The 19,130-nt window shown below is 51.9% G+C and overlaps 1 protein-coding gene across 12 annotated transcripts in view; it reads left to right on the top strand.

The window, feature by feature from the left end:
• Positions 1–19,130, top strand: part of PTPRF (protein tyrosine phosphatase receptor type F) — a 605,446-nt gene that overhangs the window by 522,970 nt on the left and 63,346 nt on the right. For 5 of the 12 annotated variants that reach the window (XM_075131913.1, XM_075131909.1, XM_075131911.1 and 2 more), the window contains 4 exons: positions 2,090–2,395; positions 5,187–5,380; positions 14,660–14,686; positions 17,615–17,732. In XM_075131913.1, the coding sequence (XP_074988014.1) occupies positions 2,090–2,395; positions 5,187–5,380; positions 14,660–14,686; positions 17,615–17,732 (645 nt within the window). The remainder of the gene's footprint in view (positions 1–2,089; positions 2,396–5,186; positions 5,381–14,659; positions 14,687–17,614; positions 17,733–19,130) is intronic. The other 7 variants (XM_075131914.1, XM_075131912.1, XM_075131910.1 and 4 more) reach the window with 3 other exon arrangements.

The raw sequence follows: 19,130 nt of genomic DNA, 5'->3' as shown, positions 1-19,130 counted from the left end.
AATTTAGCAGAGGAACCCCTGAGCTGTGCCTGGCAGGGGCACCGGGGCGGAGGGCAGGGGTGAGGGGGATGTTGGATGCTGAAGCAGGACCTGTTCTGGAAATATTCTGTGTGCCGCTGAATAGTAACGAGTCTCCTGCCAACCTGAGGCTGCCCAGGCAGGGGACACACAGTGTCTGCAGAAGCAGGGGCGCGGCCCACCCTATGCTTGGTGAGAAGCTAGTTAGGAAACTAGTTTAAATTCACCTGCTGGGGTTCTGCAAAGGGATCTGGAAGTGAAAAGGGGCTGATGGTCCCCCAAGTAGGTGTGGGAGGTGGAAGGAGTAACAACCCTCAGATCTCCTATCCCGCAGGTCCCTCCCCAATTCAAATGCTGCTCTCCCTCGAGATTTGCCAGGGTGCTTGAGGCAGATTTTCCCTTGGTAAGGAGCCTCTGAGCTGGGTAGGGGTGCAGGCCCACTCATGCCCAAAGCCGGGCAGCAGTACACACTCTCCTGGCCCTCGGCCTGCTGTGACGTGGAGACAGCAGCATGTCTGCCGGGGGGGGGGGAATGCGTGCGTGCGTGCATGTGTGTGTGTGTGCGTGTGTGCATGCGTGCGCACGCTGGCCCTGCTGCCTGCCCGGGGCGGGGGATGGACATTTCCATGCCGGGGGTGGTTTAAGTTGACCCTGCTTATGTTACTGCCTTTTATTTTATTTCCCTTAAGGGTTAAGCGACTGCTTGTGTGTTTTGTGCATTGTCTGTGTGACTCTTACCCAGCCAACAGGCAGGATGGAAAGGGCCAGCGAGACGCCTACCTGTGCTGCCCTGCAGAGGGGGCCCTTATGACAGCAGCTCCTCGCATTAGGTCCCGGGAGACGCGGTGCAGAGCAAATGGCCGAGCAAACGCTGGCCTGCCTGCTTGGCCTTTGCAGCTGGTAGTGGAAGGGAAGGACTTCCCGGAGTCTCATGGCTCCTCACTTCACAGGCGCCTCCTCTGAGGTGTTCCCCAAGACTCCATTCTCTCCAGTCTGCCTTCTCTGTCCTCCCTCTGGCTGTTGTCTGGGCTGCTGATGCTCAGGTGTGTGTGCTGTATCTGTGCCTTTGCTCTCTCCCTGCCCGTTTCCTCCGTTCCTGAGCACTACAGAGGGGGCCTGTCCTCACCGCAGGCTGCGGGTAACCGGTCAGCACCTCCTGCAGGTCGTTGTCCTTTGCTAATTCCCCTCCTGCCCCATATTCTCTTCCTTCCTCGTTCCCAGCAGGGCCAGGAGTGGTGGGCTGGGTAGCATCTGTGTATTGGTCACCTTCATAACAGCACACCCACCATCTTCTGTCCCCAGCCCAGAGCTATGGTTCCTGCTGGCGTGGCTCAGAACTTGGTGTTAGAGGCAGATGATTTTCACGTCTGCTTTGAAGCGAAACTTTGCCTGCCCCGTCCCCCCTAGGCTGGGGCTGGGGCTGGGGCAGGGTCTGAAGCCCATTGACAGGTAATGAACAAGCTGGACCCATTTCCAGACGTCCCTTCTCACATGCACAAGCACAGCCACCTTCCCTGCCAGCCTCGAAAGCTCCGCAGGCTCCCGCCCCATTCCAGGATACAGTGCCCAGTTCCCTCTCGGGATCTTGCTCTAGCCAGTCTTCTAAGTGTCTTCTCTCTGTTCTCTTGCTGCACCTGCCCTCAGCTAGCCCCAGGCTCCTCTCTGCCCTTCACGCCATCTCCCCACATCTGGTGCAGGAGCCGTCTCCTCTATCGCTCCAGCCTGCTGGGATTTTGCCGCCTCTTCAGCTCTGTTTGTTTCACATCTCAGCTGAAAACATTTCTCTTCTCCCTGGCCCCATGTCTCTCTCCCCCTCCCCACGCTGTCACTGCATTAAACCCCAGACAGCTGGGGAGGCAGTCTGGTGTGGCAGCGCTGCCTGTCAGATGTTCAGATACAGATTGCCCCCAACGACTTCTCAGATTACCTGTAAAGGAGGAGTGGGAGAGTCTGCAAAGCTCTCGGCTGCATTTCTTTGCTGCTACGCAGTGCTCCGTTGGCTGGGTAAGAGTTCCCTCTACATTTTGTTTTTCCTTCCGCTCATTTCCCTTCATCTCCCCACTATCCCTAGCCCCTTCCGCCCCACCCCAAGAAGTCGAGTGCGTAAGCACCAGCTCCACTACCATCCGGGTAAGTTGGGTACCACCGCCTGCTCAGAGCCGCCATGGGGTCATCACGCAGTACTCCATTGCGTACCAGGCGGTGGACGCAGAGGACAGCGCCAAGCACGTAGTGGATGGAATTGGACGGGAACGCTCCAGCTGGGAGATCAAGGACCTGGAGAAATGGACAGAATACAAGGTGTGGGTGCGGGCCCACACAGATGTGGGGCCTGGACCGGAGAGCTCCCCGGTGCATGTGCGCACTGATGAGGACGGTAGGTGTTACTGAGCCGCTCCTTTAGCCACTTCCCTGCAGGTATCCAGGACCGCTCCTTGCTGTTCTGCCAGGCGCTGCTCAGTCTGTTGCCAGTGCCCGGAACATGCTCGCTACCGGCCGGCCATAGCGGGGACAGATGGCTGCATTCTCTTGGGGAGTGGTTCCTTCTCTCACACCACGCTCCAGCCTTGCAGCCTCTGCCACGTGCCCCTCTCCTGCTGCTGGTCTCTTCGCTGGCCTTTGTGTGCCTTGCGTGGGGAGCTCACGGCAGGCACCAAGTGACTGGAGAGGCAGAGTCCTGGATGCCAGTGGTGAGCTGGTCCATTGCACTTCCCCCATTTGATCCCCACCACGCAACCCTGGGCCTGCTGGGAGAATGAGGCAGCCACTTGCCTGCACTCAGAGCACAGCTCCCCTGCCCTGGCCTTCCAGGCTTGTGTGAGAGCAAAGCTCCTCTGTAATGGAAGCACTGTAGGGCGGGTCCCCCAGGGAAAGGCTGTAGGGTGCCACCCCCTCCAGGCAAAGGCTGTGGGGTGGATCCCCCCGGCAGCGGCTGTTCCCTCCTGCATTGTCGGATCAGGATTTAAAGTTAGCTTGTTGGCTAGAAATGCAGAAAATCAGAGAGAGGAAACAAAGTCCATTTGAAGCTCATGGTTATTGTTGGAAAGCTGCTCCCAGGCAGGCCACAGCTTACATAAATCTGTTCTTCCTCTCCAGCGTCAGAATATCCCATGTCCAGAATGCATTCCTGGCTGGGACGGCCTTAAACAGAAATTGCGTTGCATTAGCAAGTCTGTCAGTTATGTCACCAGGGCTTAAGCCATTCCCTTTGAAAGTGCTGGTGCTCGGAGTGAGGGGAGGAACTGCCGTGGTTGATGCTGACCTCAGAGGCTGTGCGTGGCAGTGGGAGGGAAGCGGCAGAGAGGCGAGCGGAGGAGTATCTCTGCATTGCCCAGCCAGCTTCACAAATTGAGACCAGACATTTTGCAGTTTCACTAAATGTGCTGCCACTGTCCCTTGTGCCTCTTCGGCTGTGGGATGTGGTGTATGGAAATGTTCACGGACTGTTTGCCCGGCTCGACGAATACGTCTGTGTGTACTGCTGCCTGTATCGTTTGCTTCAGTTCTCATCCAGCCGAGTCACAGCCCAAGGGAAGCTGCTACCCTAGAAATGTCACAACAAGCTCTCCTAGTTAGTTTTAGGGCACCGTGGTTGGACATCCCAGTTCAGCTGTCAGAAATGATTTCAGATTTCTCCAACATGCTGATGCTCAGGAGATGTCCCCAAGGAAGGAATGTGAAATACAGAACTCTGAGTGAGATGAGAACAAATTGAACTTTCCCTCTCGGATCTCAGACCCATCCCTTGCTCACATCACTGGTACAGGCAGTGCAGCAGACACCCCAAATTGGGGGAACCCACCTGGTCCCCCAGGACCGGATTCCTGGCAAACACTGTCCTCCCACCCCAAGATCTGTTCCTGACGCTGCCAGGGCTGATGATCTGTTACCCAACAAGCTCAGCTCAGGAGCATCTTGCTTTTCGCCCCAGTTCCCAGCTGAGAGGCGTGGGTGGGCGGGGTTCGGCTCATTCGCCCAGGGAAGGAAGCTGTAAGGCTCACCCAAGGTCACTGAGTGGGTTGGATGACAACACAGGGTGCACCAGGCTTGTGGTAACCACTTGACCACAGCCCCCTCCACTCTGTCACCTTTGCTGGCCTAGCAGTGCTGAAATACTCACTCCTTCCCTTCTCCAATTTATGTAATTATCTACAATTAAGAGAGACATCTGGGGAAAAGAATGAATTGCCCTGAGGCTTCAAAGTCATGCTTTCCTGCTTGGTAGCTGTTTCTTCCCATCTAGTTGGTTGGAATAGCAACGTTCATTATTTCTGCATGTCAGCTATCCATCCCTAATTACCTAATTGGGATGATTTCTTGCTGTGCTGGGAGTTGAGGCATATGGGCCTTTTACAGGCCCTGGATCCTTCTGGGGAAGGAAGAGTGGGTGGGGGCCCCTCAGCAGTGGGACAAAGGACTTGAGCTGTGTCTTGCAACTAGCTCCTCAGTGCTCGCATGGCAGTGACACCCTCTGAAGGGAATGTGACTCTGCTCCCAGCTGGTTCAGTCCAAGGGAGCTTTCCAAGAGCAAGGGAGAGGTGGCTTTTTCAGCACTGACATTGTTCACTCAGCACGGGACCAAAAAGGCAGAAGGACGTCATGTTTCCAAAGGGTGGACAAGGTGTAAATATATCTTTAAATGTGCCTCACCTGGCAAGGAAATTGATATTTTCAGGGCACCATACATTTTCACTTTATTCTCCAAAAGCATTCAGCGAGCCAGGCATGAAGTGCCGGCCCCTCTCTCTGGCTGGGCTCTCTCTGCTGTTTTTCCTCTTCCCATTAACCTTTTGTTGTCATTCTGGCAGTGCTGTGCAGGATCTGGGCGGTGATGGGGCATGTGGGGACGTGTGTCAGTTTCAGGGCCCATGTTACATCTGCCTAGAGCTGTGTGTCTGTATTTGAGCGGGGCGTCTGCCCTGGGGAGAGTAAACAGCAGACTGCAGGTGGCCTCCTGGAGCCCTAGGCAAGGTGTACTCCCGTAGCTCACAGCCCGAGCCATTCCCACTGGGGCCACAGGGCTCTGCCTGGCCACCGGGAGGGATCTGGGTGATGGGACTGTAGCTGTGCAGGGAGGTGTGCGTGGCCATGGGTGTGGGAGGAGGCTCTGTGGCGGTGGGAATGGTGTGACCTGTGCCAGTAACGCTCCTGTCCCATGTGTATTCTAGTGCCCAGCGCCCCCCCACGAAAAGTGGAGGTGGAGTCTGTGAATTCAACAGCCATCCGGGTCAGCTGGAAACTGCCGCTCTCCAACAAGCAGCATGGACAGATCCGGGGGTACCAGGTCACTTACGTGAAGCTGGAGAACAATGAACCGCAAGGGCAGCCTGTTATCAAAGATGTCATGTTAGCAGAGGCCCAGGTACAGCATGGGGCTGGTGGGCATGGGACAGTCACTATTGCTGTGTCACACAGACGCTGTCTTGAGTAAAGCTCTGCACAAACGCCTCCCGTTTGCAGTGACTCTGAGATTCCAGAGATAGATGTACACTGCGATGTGCAGGACACGGGATGCAGCCAGAGGCCACTAAGTCACTGGCTAGACCCAGGGACAGACAAAGCTGATTCCCAGAGGAGAAGTGTGGCTTGCCCCCTTGAAACTGGTGTTTACAGAGCTCATGAGCTGGTGACACAGTTAATGAGATGATGATTGCACTGTCCTGTGGATTCTGGGTGAGAGGGGAGAGCTCAACTGGCAGGGATTTATTTCCTTATAGCTCCATCCCTGCCTGTGAGAGGGACGTGGGGAGCTGGCACGTAGTGGCTGCATCTTGCCAAGCAGGGAGTAATCCTTCAGAGAGGTTTAAATAAGTCTTTCCTGTCTGCTTCCTTTTGCATTGCCAGTGTTCAGCAAGGGGCAGAGCCACTTTAAGGTACAGCTCCCTAGGCAGGACTTTCTTCATATTTGCCCATCATCCAACCCAGCCCCGCCTATTGGCACATTGCACTGAGAGCCATGAAATTCCCCATTGCCAGGCTCTGCCCAGAGGACTCCAGCCAGCCATGCCCATTTACAGCTCTGCTTTTGTAAGGTGAGACTCAACCTCGATTTACCTTTTGAAACACAAAGGTAAACAGAGCAGGCAGGTCTGAGAGGGCTGGGCAGGAGTGAAGAGGTGAGACGGAGCTTGGGAATGGATTTCCCTCCCTGCGTTCACACTCACTCCATGCTTTGGGCTGCCAGCAGGCTCTATGGTCTGCCTCGACTCCTGCAGTGTATCCCATGTGCGGGCCCTCACCCTGGGCAGTCGAGACTTCCAGCACAAGAAAAAGCAATGGCTGCTCTCTGGGAGTAACTTTCCTAGGGCCAGGGAAGTCTTCAGAGCCTCGCTTGAGTCATAGCCGCAGATAGAATAAAATTCCTCTGGAGGAGAACTCCGAGCCCGACACAGGATGGACTTGGGCCATTCTCTGCAAAGAGAATTGTACAAATCCGCTGCTGCAAGTGACAAGTGGCCAATTCAGACCTGGCCTGCTTGAATCATACCCAAAATAAACACTGGAGAGCTGCAGCCATTAATTGATCCATCTCCTAAATGCAGCTATGAATCATTTACACATTTCTCAGCAGGGAGCACAGTGCTCAGAGCAGGGTTTTTCCCATTCAGATTCTGAAGGATTAAAGGCAGTAGCAGTGTGGAAAAGGACAATGTAAAGGAGAGGAAATGGTCTGAGAGCTCACTGAAGGGCTGGATGGAGCACATCGCTGGGGTTTCACATGCTTCTTTATTTGAATACGTAAAAAAGCTGCCTAATGGCCTTTTCTTTTCCCACAAAAGCGTCATCTTTCTGCTGTAGCTTGAACAGTTTATCGCCTTCCTGTTTAGTTTGGGGCTAATGGGTTAATCCCAGTTTTAGGTCAAAGCGAGCACTGTTGCACTTGTAGTCGCCTTCAGAACCTTTCCTCTTCAGCCAGTCAATCTTGTTTTCATTTCTTCCTCATTTCCTAGACAATGGGGAGTTTTAGAGAGAGCAGTTCTGGTCTCTGGAGCCCCCTGCTAGCTCACTGCAATGAGGGTAGATTCCAAGGCTATAGAAACTTTCCAGTGAGTATCCAACTCCTGTCAAAGGTTCCCTAAGCTCCCTTTTGCAGGGATGTGTTCGTGTCCCTATAGGAGGGGTAAGCCCTGCTGTGTGTGTGTCTGAGACCATGTTGGTATTTCACAGCACCTGAGCAGCTGTTCCATAGCCAAAGATGTACAAAGGGGTTGGAAGTCCTCATTAATTAACTGTCATCTTGTCTTGCTGAAAGACTTACCCATCCTAGGCCTTGGATACACTGGGACAGTGTTGGTTTGTCCCAGATTTTTGGGTTTGTTTGTTTTTTCACACACAAGTTGTGGTCAAGCAAGCAAGTTGCTTGGGGTTTTTTGGTCCTGTGGAGCGCTTGTCAGTCTTTGGCATTATGTGGAAAGTTCATTGCTAGCTGTGGATTCTCCCAGGTACTTCTCCGAGCTACAGATCATGCCAGTCCCCTCCATTTCAGGGAAGTCCCATGGAGTGAAATTAGAAGGGAAGCTAATGGCAAGCTGGTAATTGTCAGGAGGAGTATTGCTCTCCAGGAACCAAGTGGCTGCAGAAATGAGCTGATAACCTTGCAAGGAGAGGTCTTCCGTGAGTGATTAGGAGAGAGCTTTCCCAGCACAGCGTGAGGTGCCAGCAAGGAGGAGTTACTGCAGAAATGTTAGGCTCTTCCAGGTGGACAGGACAGGGATGAAGCCTTTGCTAAGCAGAGGCCGCCCACTCAAACTTGAGCATGTGGAGTTTGGGGAAAGTAACGTTTTTGTAAGTGCAATCAAAACGATTCACTGGGACTCCTATTATGAAGGCCAAGACTCAAAGGCAGTTGGAATCCATCACATTGGTGCTGTTCAGCACCCATAAAAGATTTATTCCCGAGCACAAGAGAATTAAACTGATTGCATATCTGGGGTCAGAGAGGAAATTTTCTTCCAGGCATGTGGGCAGGGCCCTTCCTGGATGATCTGCTGATTGTGAGTGGGAATAGCCTACCCAATCGAGGTCCTGCAGTGGTATAAGTCATTGCTGCTAAAGCTGACTCCGAATTGGTCCCTGTGTGAAGCAGAGAAACAGAGAGAGAGTAACTGGAGACAAAAGGCAGAATAAAGGGGGATGGAGATGTTAGTTGTTCAGATAATATCCAGAACCATTTGAGCTGGGCAGGAAGCCAGCAGTGAGGCAGCAATCTTGGTGCCAGGGAGTGTTTGTTTTCCTTTGCCAGCCGCCTTCGTAGGGACTGTAATTGGTTGTTCGAAAGGTCCTGTGGTGAAGTCGAGGCCTCTCTTCTGCCATGGCTATGCTGTGACTGATTTTCCCATCCAAGTTCTTTATATTTAAGTAAATGTTTAGTCTATGCCCTCACATCCGGCTGACAGACAGCAGGGCAGCGTCCGCGTCTGGCCGTGGGGAAGACCTCGAAGACAGCAATAGGTGCTGCGGTATTGCAGACTTTGGCCTGAGCACAACGACATGGTGGGGCTGCATCTCCCATATGGGCTCTGCTGGTGGTGCAGGAGATAAAGCCAAGGCTGGATGCTGGCAGGCTTCTAGTTTGTGTGGGGCTGCTCTCATCCCCCGTTCTGTTCTTGTGAATGGAGGCTCCCTGTCTCTGGGCTGGCTTTGGGAGAACCCACGAGAGCATGGAAGGAGAGCAAGTGACTTGAAGCAGAACCGTTCCTTTCACTTGCGCTGGGTCTGTGGCTCCTGAGTCTTCGTGGGTTCCACGCACAGTGTGAGAGTGTGTGATCCTTCCCCCATGGAGTTCGGAGTCCTGTGGCTGCCGGAGATCGGCGACTCTAGCTTCCAGAGCAAATGGGGAGCCCCACCTACATTCATGGGGTACCCTACCCCCAGACAGCATGTTACGTGCTCCGTGAGCAGTAACCCCATTCTTCTCTTCCTCCTGGCAATCCTGGACTTGTGGGTGTCTCCAGGAGAGAGGAGCAGGATCCGTGACCCTTCCTCACCTCCCCAGTTGCCAGTAACCGACCCGTTATGCTGCAAATCCACATAGTGAGCCAAGGTGGGACCAAGCAGATCACTCCCAGAAGGTGACTGGACATCAGCTTGTTGTTTTGTCCTCTGCCCCCATCTGTGGGCTCAGATTCAGCACAGAGAGAGGGAGCAGCTGTGAACATACATGCCCTAGATTCCAATGCCAGGTAAGTGACCAGTGATTTTGGAACATCTGGTATGGAGGACGTAAGCTGCCAGTCCAGGGGACTGGGTGGACATTCAGATCAGATTTCAGAGTAACAGCCGTGTTAGTCTGTATTCGCAAAAAGAAAAGGAGTACTTGTGGCACCTTAGAGACTAACCAATTCATTTGAGCATAAGCTTTCGTGAGCTACAGCTCACTTCATCGGATGCATACTGTGGAAACTGCAGAAGACATTATATACACAAAAAGAAAAGGAGTACTTGTGGCACCTTAGAGACTAACCAATTTATTTGAGCATGAGCTTTCGTGAGCTACAGCTCACTTCATCACCACTCTCTTTACAATGTGTATTACCAGCAGGAGAGTGAGTTTGTGTGTGTGTGGTTTTTGGAAAAAAAGGTGGGGAGGGTGAGAAAACCTGGATTGTGCTGGAAATGGCCCACCTTGGTTTTCATACACATTGTAAGGAGAGTGGTCACTTTGGATAAGCTATTACCAGCAGGAGAGTGAGTTTGTGTGTGTGTGGGGGGGGGGGGGGGGTGAGAAAACCTGGATTTGTGCTGGAAATGGCCCAGCTTGATTATCATACACATTGTAAGGAGAGTGATCACTTTAGATAAGCTATTACCAGCAGGAGAGTGGGGTGGGAGGAGGTATTGTTTCATGGTCTCTGTGTATATAATGTCTTCTGCAGTTTCCACAGTATGCATCCGATGAAGTGAGCTGTAGCTCACGAAAGCTTATGCTCAAATGAATTGGTTAGTCTCTAAGGTGCCACAAGTACTCCTTTTCTTTATTCAGATCAGACTGAGCTCTGATCCCTGCTCCTTACAGACATGCAGCAGAAAACCTGTGGAAGATGGGGAGCTGGGTGTCTTGGAAAGTGACGCTTCCCCCAGACAGCTTTCCGTGGGACTCGCGCTCAGCTCTGGAAAAGTCATGTGTCCTTGTGGGCCTGTATGGTCGGCTGCTGTGTTTCCTTTGGTGCTCGCCCAGCCGTGGAGATGGGCCATCTCTGTCACTGGGGCGCTTCCAATGTCTCTGGCCCTCCGCTCTCCGTGAGCCCTCGCCAGACATGCTCCTCTGGCAGCTTTGGAAGCAATGCATTAACCTCCCCTTGTGTTGACCCTCTGCTAATTGAGGAGGGCTTCCCCAGAGAGCTTCTGGCTCTGGGAACCAGCTGGCCACACTGGGAGTGAAGAGAACTGGCTGTATGGCAGAGCGTTCTGGCTGCTGCTTCAACTGCTCCGTTCTGTGCTTCAGCCGTGGAGCACGTACAGTCCCAAAGGAGATGTTCATGGTGAGGCTGAGCGGGGGTGGCACAAACAGCCCTGCTCTGTCCATCTGTCCGGCATTCACAGACCATCTCATGTCCTGCCAAGCGTCTGAAAAATAGCAGCGGAGTGAAAACCAAGTTCTCTCTGAGTAGCGTGCCTGGGAAATTAGCAAGCCCCATTTCCCTGCGCCCTCCTCTCCGGCCACCCTGCACAAGCATCAACAAGAAGGCTTGTACTGAGCTCCTCCTGCTGTGCCCGGAGGGTGATTTGCAGAGAACTCTGGAGCAGGAGGTAATGCGACGAGGTAGACCACTGGGGCCTCTCTTCAGCTCGAATTCTGAGCAAGCGCTGCACGTAACAGAGATCTCACTGTCGCCACTGCATTCAGTGGACAAAGAGGGTCAAGAATCTGCCTTGCACAGGCAAGCTAGTTGAGAAGGGCCCTAAATCCGTGCTTTTGCCAGAGCCATGGTCAGGGGAGGCATCCGTTTCCTTGGAGAGGGACATAACTGCGGCGCACGGTGCTGAAGTGCAAAATGAAATGTCGTAAATGCATTGCAGCGGCCATAAATACAGGCTGTTAGCTTTAGCACTTCTCTGTGCCATCTTGCCTCCTGCACGCAGCACCGTCTGAATGCCGTTTATCAAGGCTTCTGCGTTCTCAAGATTAATTTGTCTTACTCAGCACCCTTAAACACTTATGAGGTAATTGAGCTGGTTTAGGAGGGAAATGTTTTTATCTGCAGGTGATATTTTCGTAATGAAACTGAATTTATAACTGAGTCTGTGGCCAGGCATGGCATCTCAAATATGTTCCGACAGGATCTAGCCCCACTGTCATCTGAAAGAAAATTACAATATGCAGAAGATGTAAATTTAAATGGCTCCATCATTTTAAAAATTCATCCTCAAATCTCCTGCATACAGCTATTGCACGTACATTGTTGGCTTATTACACCCCCCTCCGTGTGGTGTGAGGAGGTTAGTGGGGGCACCGGCCTTCAGAACCTGCATCTCCTCCATTGTCCAGCACACAGGCGTGGGGTTGGCGGCTCAGTGGTGCTGCTGCAGGTGTTCTCATTCGGAGTCTGGACAAACACTCAGGCAGTATTTGGGACAGTGCTTTAATCAAGTGTCATAAAATGCGTGTTCTCCCCTCCTGCCAGAGGTGCAGCGCTTGGAGCAGGAATGGATTCCTGAAATGGATTCCGGTCCTTTGATCCTTTCCCTAGCAAGCTGTCGGCCAATGGAGTGACCTCCAAAGGCTGTTCACCTGCACACAGCACACTTCACCCAGCTTAGGATGGTTAGTACGGGTAGAACTTGAGCCAGGCAGAATGTAATTACTCGAGTTGGACTGAAGACAGAACACTGGCGATAACACCCAGACCTTATGAAAGAGGATCTTTAATGATGGCATTTGGTCAGGACCTTGGTTTTATATGACATCTCTGGGGATGACCTGACCTCTTCCTTGAAAGAGACTTTTAAGATGGTTTACGGGCACAATTTTAGTTGCCATATAATGCCATTCTGTAGGTGCAATGTAATAGAAATTCAGAAGAGCAGTTTAGCCAATAGCTGGTTCCCACTGAATTTAGAGATTAAAACAGTAAAACGTTGAAGACGTGTCATGCATTTTAATACTCTGCGAGTTTACAAGAGCCCCCGCCGTTCAGACATGGCCCGGTCTGCGAGAGCACCTCGTGGTTCTGCTAACATTAGCTCTTCCAGAGCCTCTGCGGCTCTCCAGGCCCTTTGCAAACATGCATGGGGCTTTGGGGTGTGAACACTACCTATCACTGAGGGCCGGGAGTGCGGCAAAGAGCGGGGAAGTGACGTTCCCAGGGCCTCACCACAAATCAGCAGCAGAGCTAAGAGCAGAACTCTGACTCCTGACTCTAGTTCCTGTGCGTTAACCACTAGACAGTGCTTCCTCTGGGCAGACGCCATAGCTCACGTAACTTAATGCACTGCCTTAGCCAAGGGAACCTTGCCATGGTCTCGGTGGCCATGCCCTCTGTGTGCAGCCTACAAGAACCTAGCTGCCAGCATGTACAGTGGTAGCCTAGCCCTGCGTGAGGTTTAGTGACCGAGATGCCATTGGATGCCTTGCAAGCTCGAGTCCGTTTGTAGCAGTTATCAGAAATCTGTGTGCTGCCTCCCTAGGATGGCAGAGAAGCACTCTCTCCAGAAAACGTTTCGTAGCCTTGCCTGCGGGGAGCTCTTCTTCCTGCCACATGTGCTTTTACCACTTGCCATTCTTTTGTTACACAGTACGTCAGGATTTCTCATCTAAATGTTCAGCAGGTTTGATGCTCTCGTTTCCAGGCTTGCTCAGCCTGCGATTTTGTATGAGCTGGGGGCCTCCTTTGTATTGTGTGTACGTGAGGTGGGGCTCGCAGCTCAGCTTTGTATGGGCCCGCCCCAGAGTGCCTCAACAACATCAGAACAGCCAGACTGGGTCAGACCAATGGTCCAGCTAGCCCAGTCCCCTGTCTACCGACAGCAGCCAGTGCCAGGTGCCCCAGAGGGAACGAACAGAACAGGGCATCACCCAGTGATCCATCCCCTGTCGCCCATTCCCAGCTCCTGGCAAACAGAGGCTAGGGACACCATCCCTGCCCATCCTGGCTAACAGCCATCGATGGACCTACCCTCCATGAATTTCTCTAGTTCTTTTTTGAACCCCGTTATAGTCGTGGCCTTCACAACATCCTCTGGCAAAGAGTTCCACAGACTGACTGTGTGTTGTGTGAAGAAATACTTCCTCTTGTTTTAAACCTGATGCCCATTAATTTCGTTGGGTGACCCCTAGTCCTTGTGCTATATGGAGGAGTAAATAACATTTCCTTATTCATTTTCTCCCCACCAGTCAAGATTTTTATAGCTCTCCATCGTATCCCCCCTTAGTCGTTCCTTTTCCAAGCTGAACAGTCCCTATCTTATTAATCTCTCCTCATACGGAAGCTGTTCCAGACCCCTCCTTATTTTTGTTGCCCTTTTCTGAACGTTTTCCAATTCCAACAGATCTTTTTTGAGATGTGGTGACCACATCTGCACGCAGTATTCAAGGTGTGGGCGAACCACGGATTTATATAGAAGCAATATAATTTTTTTTGTCTTATTATCTCTCCCTTTCTTAATGATTCCCAACATTCTGTTCGCTTTTTTGACGGCCGCTGCACACTGAGCAGATGTTTACAAAGAACTGTTCACAATGACTCCAAGATCTTTCTTGAGTGGTAAACAGCTAATTTAGATCCCATCAGTTTGTATGCATAGTTGGGATTATGTTTTCCAGTGTGCATTACTTTGCATTTATCAACATTGAATTTCATCAGCCATTTTGTTGTCCAGTAGTTTAGTGAGAACTCTTTGTAACTCTTCGCAATCTGCTTTGGACTTAACTATCTTGAGTAATTTTGTATCGTCTGCAAGTTTTGCCACCTCATTGTTCACCCCCTTCTCCAGATCTGCCTTCTTGCAGATGATGTAGTATCAAAAGCCTTTTGAACATTGCATCAGCACTTCCTCTACAATGAACCCCTCCATTATTTACTGTGTTAATAGCACTGGTTTCCAATGAGAGACAATGGCTGGAAAGTCACCATATACAACACTCTGGAGCAGAGAGCAAATCTGTGATTGGCTTCTGGGCCAAAAATCTCTCTTAGTTCCCTGGGTGGTGGCAATAGGGGAAGCCCTAGTGAAGATAGCTCTCTAGGCAGCCATCATTGTCCAGAGCAGATCTAGGTGACCCAGGGAGTGTAACATTCAGACCTTGTCTGTGCCAGTGCTCCCCTGATTGCTAGCACCGGTGGAGCTAGCAGAAAAGGCAAGCTGTAGGCAAGGCTGAAGAGAGGGAGGGACCCAGAGACCCTGTCTGCAGAGTTAGCAAGTGGTCACCTCTCCATCTTTGTGAGAGGGAAGCTGCTTGGCCCTGCTTTGTCTGTGTTTTCTCAGCGCCGCTGCACAGGCTGGCTGCATGTCGGGGATTGCACTGTATCCCATGTCTGGCCTTGGGTGCAGCCTGCGCTGAGTGATCCTCTTGTGTGTACGTGTTATAACCCCACACCCTGTCCTGCTAACCCAGGCTGTTGTCATTCTCACCCCTTCCTAGAAGTCCTCCCTTAAAATTCTGTCTTCATTTTTCTCTCCTCCTTCCTTTCTCCCCCATCAGTGGAGGGCTGAGGACTCCATCGACCATGTAAGTACCACTCGTGTGTGTTCTAGTTTGGATCAGAGGGGTCTGGCAAATCGATGTATGAATTTTGTAGACATAGTGCTGTCAAAACATCCCTTTCACTCCCTTAATGAGGTTGGAGAGTTGCACTGTGAAGACTTCCACAAGCAGCAAATCCAGAGAAAATTGGCATTTAGACTGCTGCTAAATGCAGAAAAGCAATTGACATTTTCTATAATCTGTGTCTCCAGCTTGTTGCAATGCAATTTTAGGCAGACTCAAGTGATCGACTCAGGAGGTGCATCCTCCTCTCTGCAGTAGTTGGCTCAGCTAGTTGTATGGTAAAATCAGATATATAATCTTTAAACCTCATTGATCCAAGTCGTGAAAAATAACCTGCACGCTCAACCGTGACCTTTGGCTGAAACAGAGACTGTAATAGGAAAACAATCACATTTAAATAGTTAAATCCAGTTTTTCCCAAATAATTTTGAAAAAAAATCTGGAGGAACAAACTAGAAAATGACCTTTTTAGAGTCAGCAATTCAATTACACACCCCACTGTGGGCTTTCCAGGCCCAGTCCATTTCTCCCGCTGTTTAAACTGAGGAGTTTTGGTAGGAGTGGTTTTGTGATGACAGCCCTATGTTTCCATTGTGCAATCATCTCTTCCTTGATCCATCCTCATCTTACTTCCCCCTCCTCTGCTCCCCATGGTATGCTCTTGCATGAGAATTTCTCTTTGCATGGATTTGGGAGAAGTTAATCTTTTTGGGAGGTTCCGAGTCTGCAGGTTCTTTGTGGGGTGCTCTCCGTGGCTCTGTGGGCACCAGTTGTCCTGCACACTTGTTCGCTCTCACAGACGCCGGGTGTGGAGTGGAGAGGTGGAATTTCGCTCATGCTCTGATTTTGATGTCGTTCTTATTGGTGCTTGTTGATTTGTATCTCTGGCTTTGCTGGTTCCACAATGACAATCCGGTGGCTTGGGCGAAGTAAGGCTGGGCAGGCACCTCGCAGGTGGGTCTGGATGGAATCGGGGGCCTGATGCTGCTGGTGTTTGGGAGACCAATTAATGGGAGAGCAGCAATGATTCCAGAACGAACAAACGAAAGATCCTTTGAAAGGCCTTTAAGGAATCCCTGGAAAGTAGACACAAGTCCCAGGAGGCATCCCATCTCCCCACCCCCACAGCACCAGTCCTCCCCTGGCCCCTTCACACATGATTCACCCTCTCTTGTCACCCTGTCCCATGTTATTCCTTGTGTTTGTTTTCATCTGGTCGTAGTGCATCTCTCGTACCCTGGCCAGTAGCTTTACCGTGGTTGGGTCTGAACAGCTGAGCCTGTGGCATGGCAGAGAGTGGGGTCTGTCCTGCATGGCCCTGCTCAGCTGGGGAGTCAAGTGGGGTTTTGCCTTTCCAAGAACGTCCCTATGTTGTCCATTAGGCAATATGGATAAAAAGTGGGAGAGGCTGTGGGGGGCTCCACAGTGGAAGGTCTGATAGGCTTTGGTGGAGGTAAATCAGTGGCCCCTGTGGAGCGTGGATGCAGAGGGAACGCACCAGAGGCCAGGCTCTGTCCTACAGAGATAATTAGTCCAATTAGTGTGCACTGGGGTGTCCAGTCCCATCCCCTGCCCCATGTCACTGCTCGCTGGTTAGCCAGGACAGCTTTGGGGGAGCTCAGCAGGGTGTTACAGCCTTGCCCTGGCCTAGGCAGCTTTCCCTGTCTTCAGGGGGCTATGCTTACCAAGGCAGATCCCATTCGTAACATCAGTGACAGAGAAGTCCTAGGGGTCGTTTTCCTCAGCCTGTCCGCAGAGTCTGGGAACCGCTTGGCTGCCAGTCCCAGGGCCCTTCGCGGGTGGAGCCCCTCAGCTCACACGGAGTCACCTCCGATAGAAAATGGCAGGTGGTCATGCTCGGTTCTTTGATTTCAATGTGCCTAGGGGGCTCATGCCCTCCTGGTGCCCCGGGAAGGGTGAAGCTGGGGGTGGGGCTGCACGGCAGCAAGGCACTCTCAGCAGGAGCTGACACGTTCTGAGCACGTCGTCCTCGCCAAGCCTCAGTTACTTCACTGCTAGCAGGGCCTTTCCTCCACCACCAGCAGCATAGTGCTTCCGCGGCTGTGCCTTGGGGCAGCTGTTGGGCTGAGCTGGAGTGATCCCAAGTTACTGGCCCCTGGCCAAGCCCACCCCTGAGAACTTGCCCCACCTTGTGCATACATGGACCCTCCCTGGCAGCTATGCTGCAGCGGAGTTTCAGCCTGGGGGCCCTGAGCAGCAATACCCTGACAAGCCCGTCTCTTGGACCACAGCGGCTCCCCCACCCTGGGTTGTCTCCCAGGAGTTCCCAGCAGGACTCCAGGCACCTTCAAATTCCAAAATCAGCCCCAGTGAGGGTTGCACTGATGTACCCTGAGCTGGCCTTCTGCTTTTGTTGGTGGCTTTGATTTGTTATGATCCACTTGCTGGGTCCTGGCTGTCCCTGAGGGCTTTGCCTAGAGTGCATTTTCCAACCAAAACTTCCTGGAAACAGCAGCTGTGGAGGCAAGGGTGGGGTCGAGGCTCAGAGGAGTTACTCAGAGTCGGTTAGGGATGGCCCTCGTGCCCTCTCAGCCTCTGTTTCTAGGCAAGTTTGCACAGGTCTGGTGGCAGCTTTGGATACAGGCACAAAACCCTGAGTGTCGGAGAGGTGACATCTTTGTGAGAGAGGGCGAGTGAGATGTTAGAAATGGAGCCACTGGAATAAATGTTGTCATTGTGCCGTTAACGCCGCACGGGCGTGAGGTTAGAGACCTGCAGGGGGTGTGATGCATGCAACAAAACCAGCCATCATCAGTGCGTCTCTGACTGAAAGCCTTCAGATGCCGGGCCTCCTTCCTGTATCCCAAGCAGTAACCAGATTTGTTTCTTGTTGCTTATTTTCTGCTCACCTTATGAACGGTCCCACAGGAAACCATCATAGGAGGCCTTCTTCCTGAAACCACCTATTCCGTCACTGTCGCAGCCTATACCACCAAGGGAGATGGGGCACGCAGCAAACCCAAAGTCGTCACTACGACAGGGGCGGGTGAGTGTGTGGTGCTGCTGGGTGGGTTTATGAAATTCCTTGGGACCTGGCACACCTGATACTGCTGAGGGCGCACCTTTGAAAGGAGTGGGCAGGATGGGGAATGTCATGGGGATTTGTACTTCTGCAGTGGGGGCAAAGGATGAGAGTGCAATCTGCATCCCTTACGCACAGGCTTTACATGTGGATCAGTTGTGCAGGGTTCACACACAGCAGGGGTGCAGGTAGGAAATGGACAGACACTGGGTGGGCAAAAGGGGAGAAAAAGCAGCTGCCCTTTAGAAGAGATCTATGAAAACCTTTCAGCCTTAACGTACCCACTCAGTGCTGGGAGTAGGGAAGGGAAAGCCAGGTCCTAGACACCAGACCTCACCTGACTCTGAAATGAAGTCCTCCTCACACAGCTTTCTGATGCGCTGACACCTGGTTTGGGGCGGTTGGAGGGATTAGCCACGGTGGCTGTAGAGCCTCCTGCAACAGCCTTCATTGCGCTGAAGGGGTTTTGAGAGGCAGTTAGAAGTGGATCCAGCCTCTACATGTCACTAGACAAGCCCAGCTTAAACCAACACCTGCTGCTGCAGAAGTGCAGCAAAATGCCATATGCAGTCTTTGGATCCTGCTGAATCCAGCCATAGTTTGTTTCCAAAGTTCTACTGTCTAAACAGACAAGCGTATCCAGTGTTAGTGCCCAGAGGAGCCCAGGCCCTGGTTCAGGGACATCACAAGAACACATCAGGCATTTGGCTTTTCTCTGGAAACATGATGGGAGCAGATTTGGGTGGTTGTCGGGAGAGAGGACCAGCTAGCCGGCATTGTCTAGTCATTCATTTTTGGATCACTAGCCCTGACCTACACGTGGTAGTCCTGCTGATTGGCAGACTAACCCCAGGCATAATGTTTATTGCTCATTATAATGGGAATGCATTTTGCATGAACTGGAAATCTGAGTTCCTGGAGCATTTAACCCAGGAACAGCTCACTCTCTGTGCTGCTCCAGATGGCACCAGGATAACTCCAGAGGTCATTTCCATTGTCAGCATCTCAGCTGCTCTATTCCGCAGGCCTCACCAGGACGTACATTCTGTTGAGTTAACACAGCTGTCCTGCAAACAGGAGAAGCTTCCTAAACATCCCAGTGCTACACAGTAAACTGCAGCAGATTGTCCCACCTCGTGATGCACATTTAAAGATAACGATATGTTGAATCAACTTTGAAAAATCATCTGTCCCTAACTCTTGGCTGCTATTAGCAATTGTGTTGTGAGTTCGAGTAATGGAGAGAGCGACATTAGCAATGCATATTGAATTAGATGTACTTGAATAGTAGCAGAGTCCCCTCCTACAGATTTGTCTAGCTCCTCGGGACCTCAGAAGGGAACAGTGTTATGGGCTTCTGAG

The sequence above is a fragment of the Caretta caretta genome, chromosome 8 (assembly GCF_965140235.1).
Source record: "Caretta caretta isolate rCarCar2 chromosome 8, rCarCar1.hap1, whole genome shotgun sequence".
Lineage (NCBI taxonomy): Eukaryota > Metazoa > Chordata > Testudines > Cheloniidae > Caretta > Caretta caretta.
Note: the sequence above shows the minus strand (reverse complement) of the source record. Positions and strands in the feature narration are given on the sequence as shown.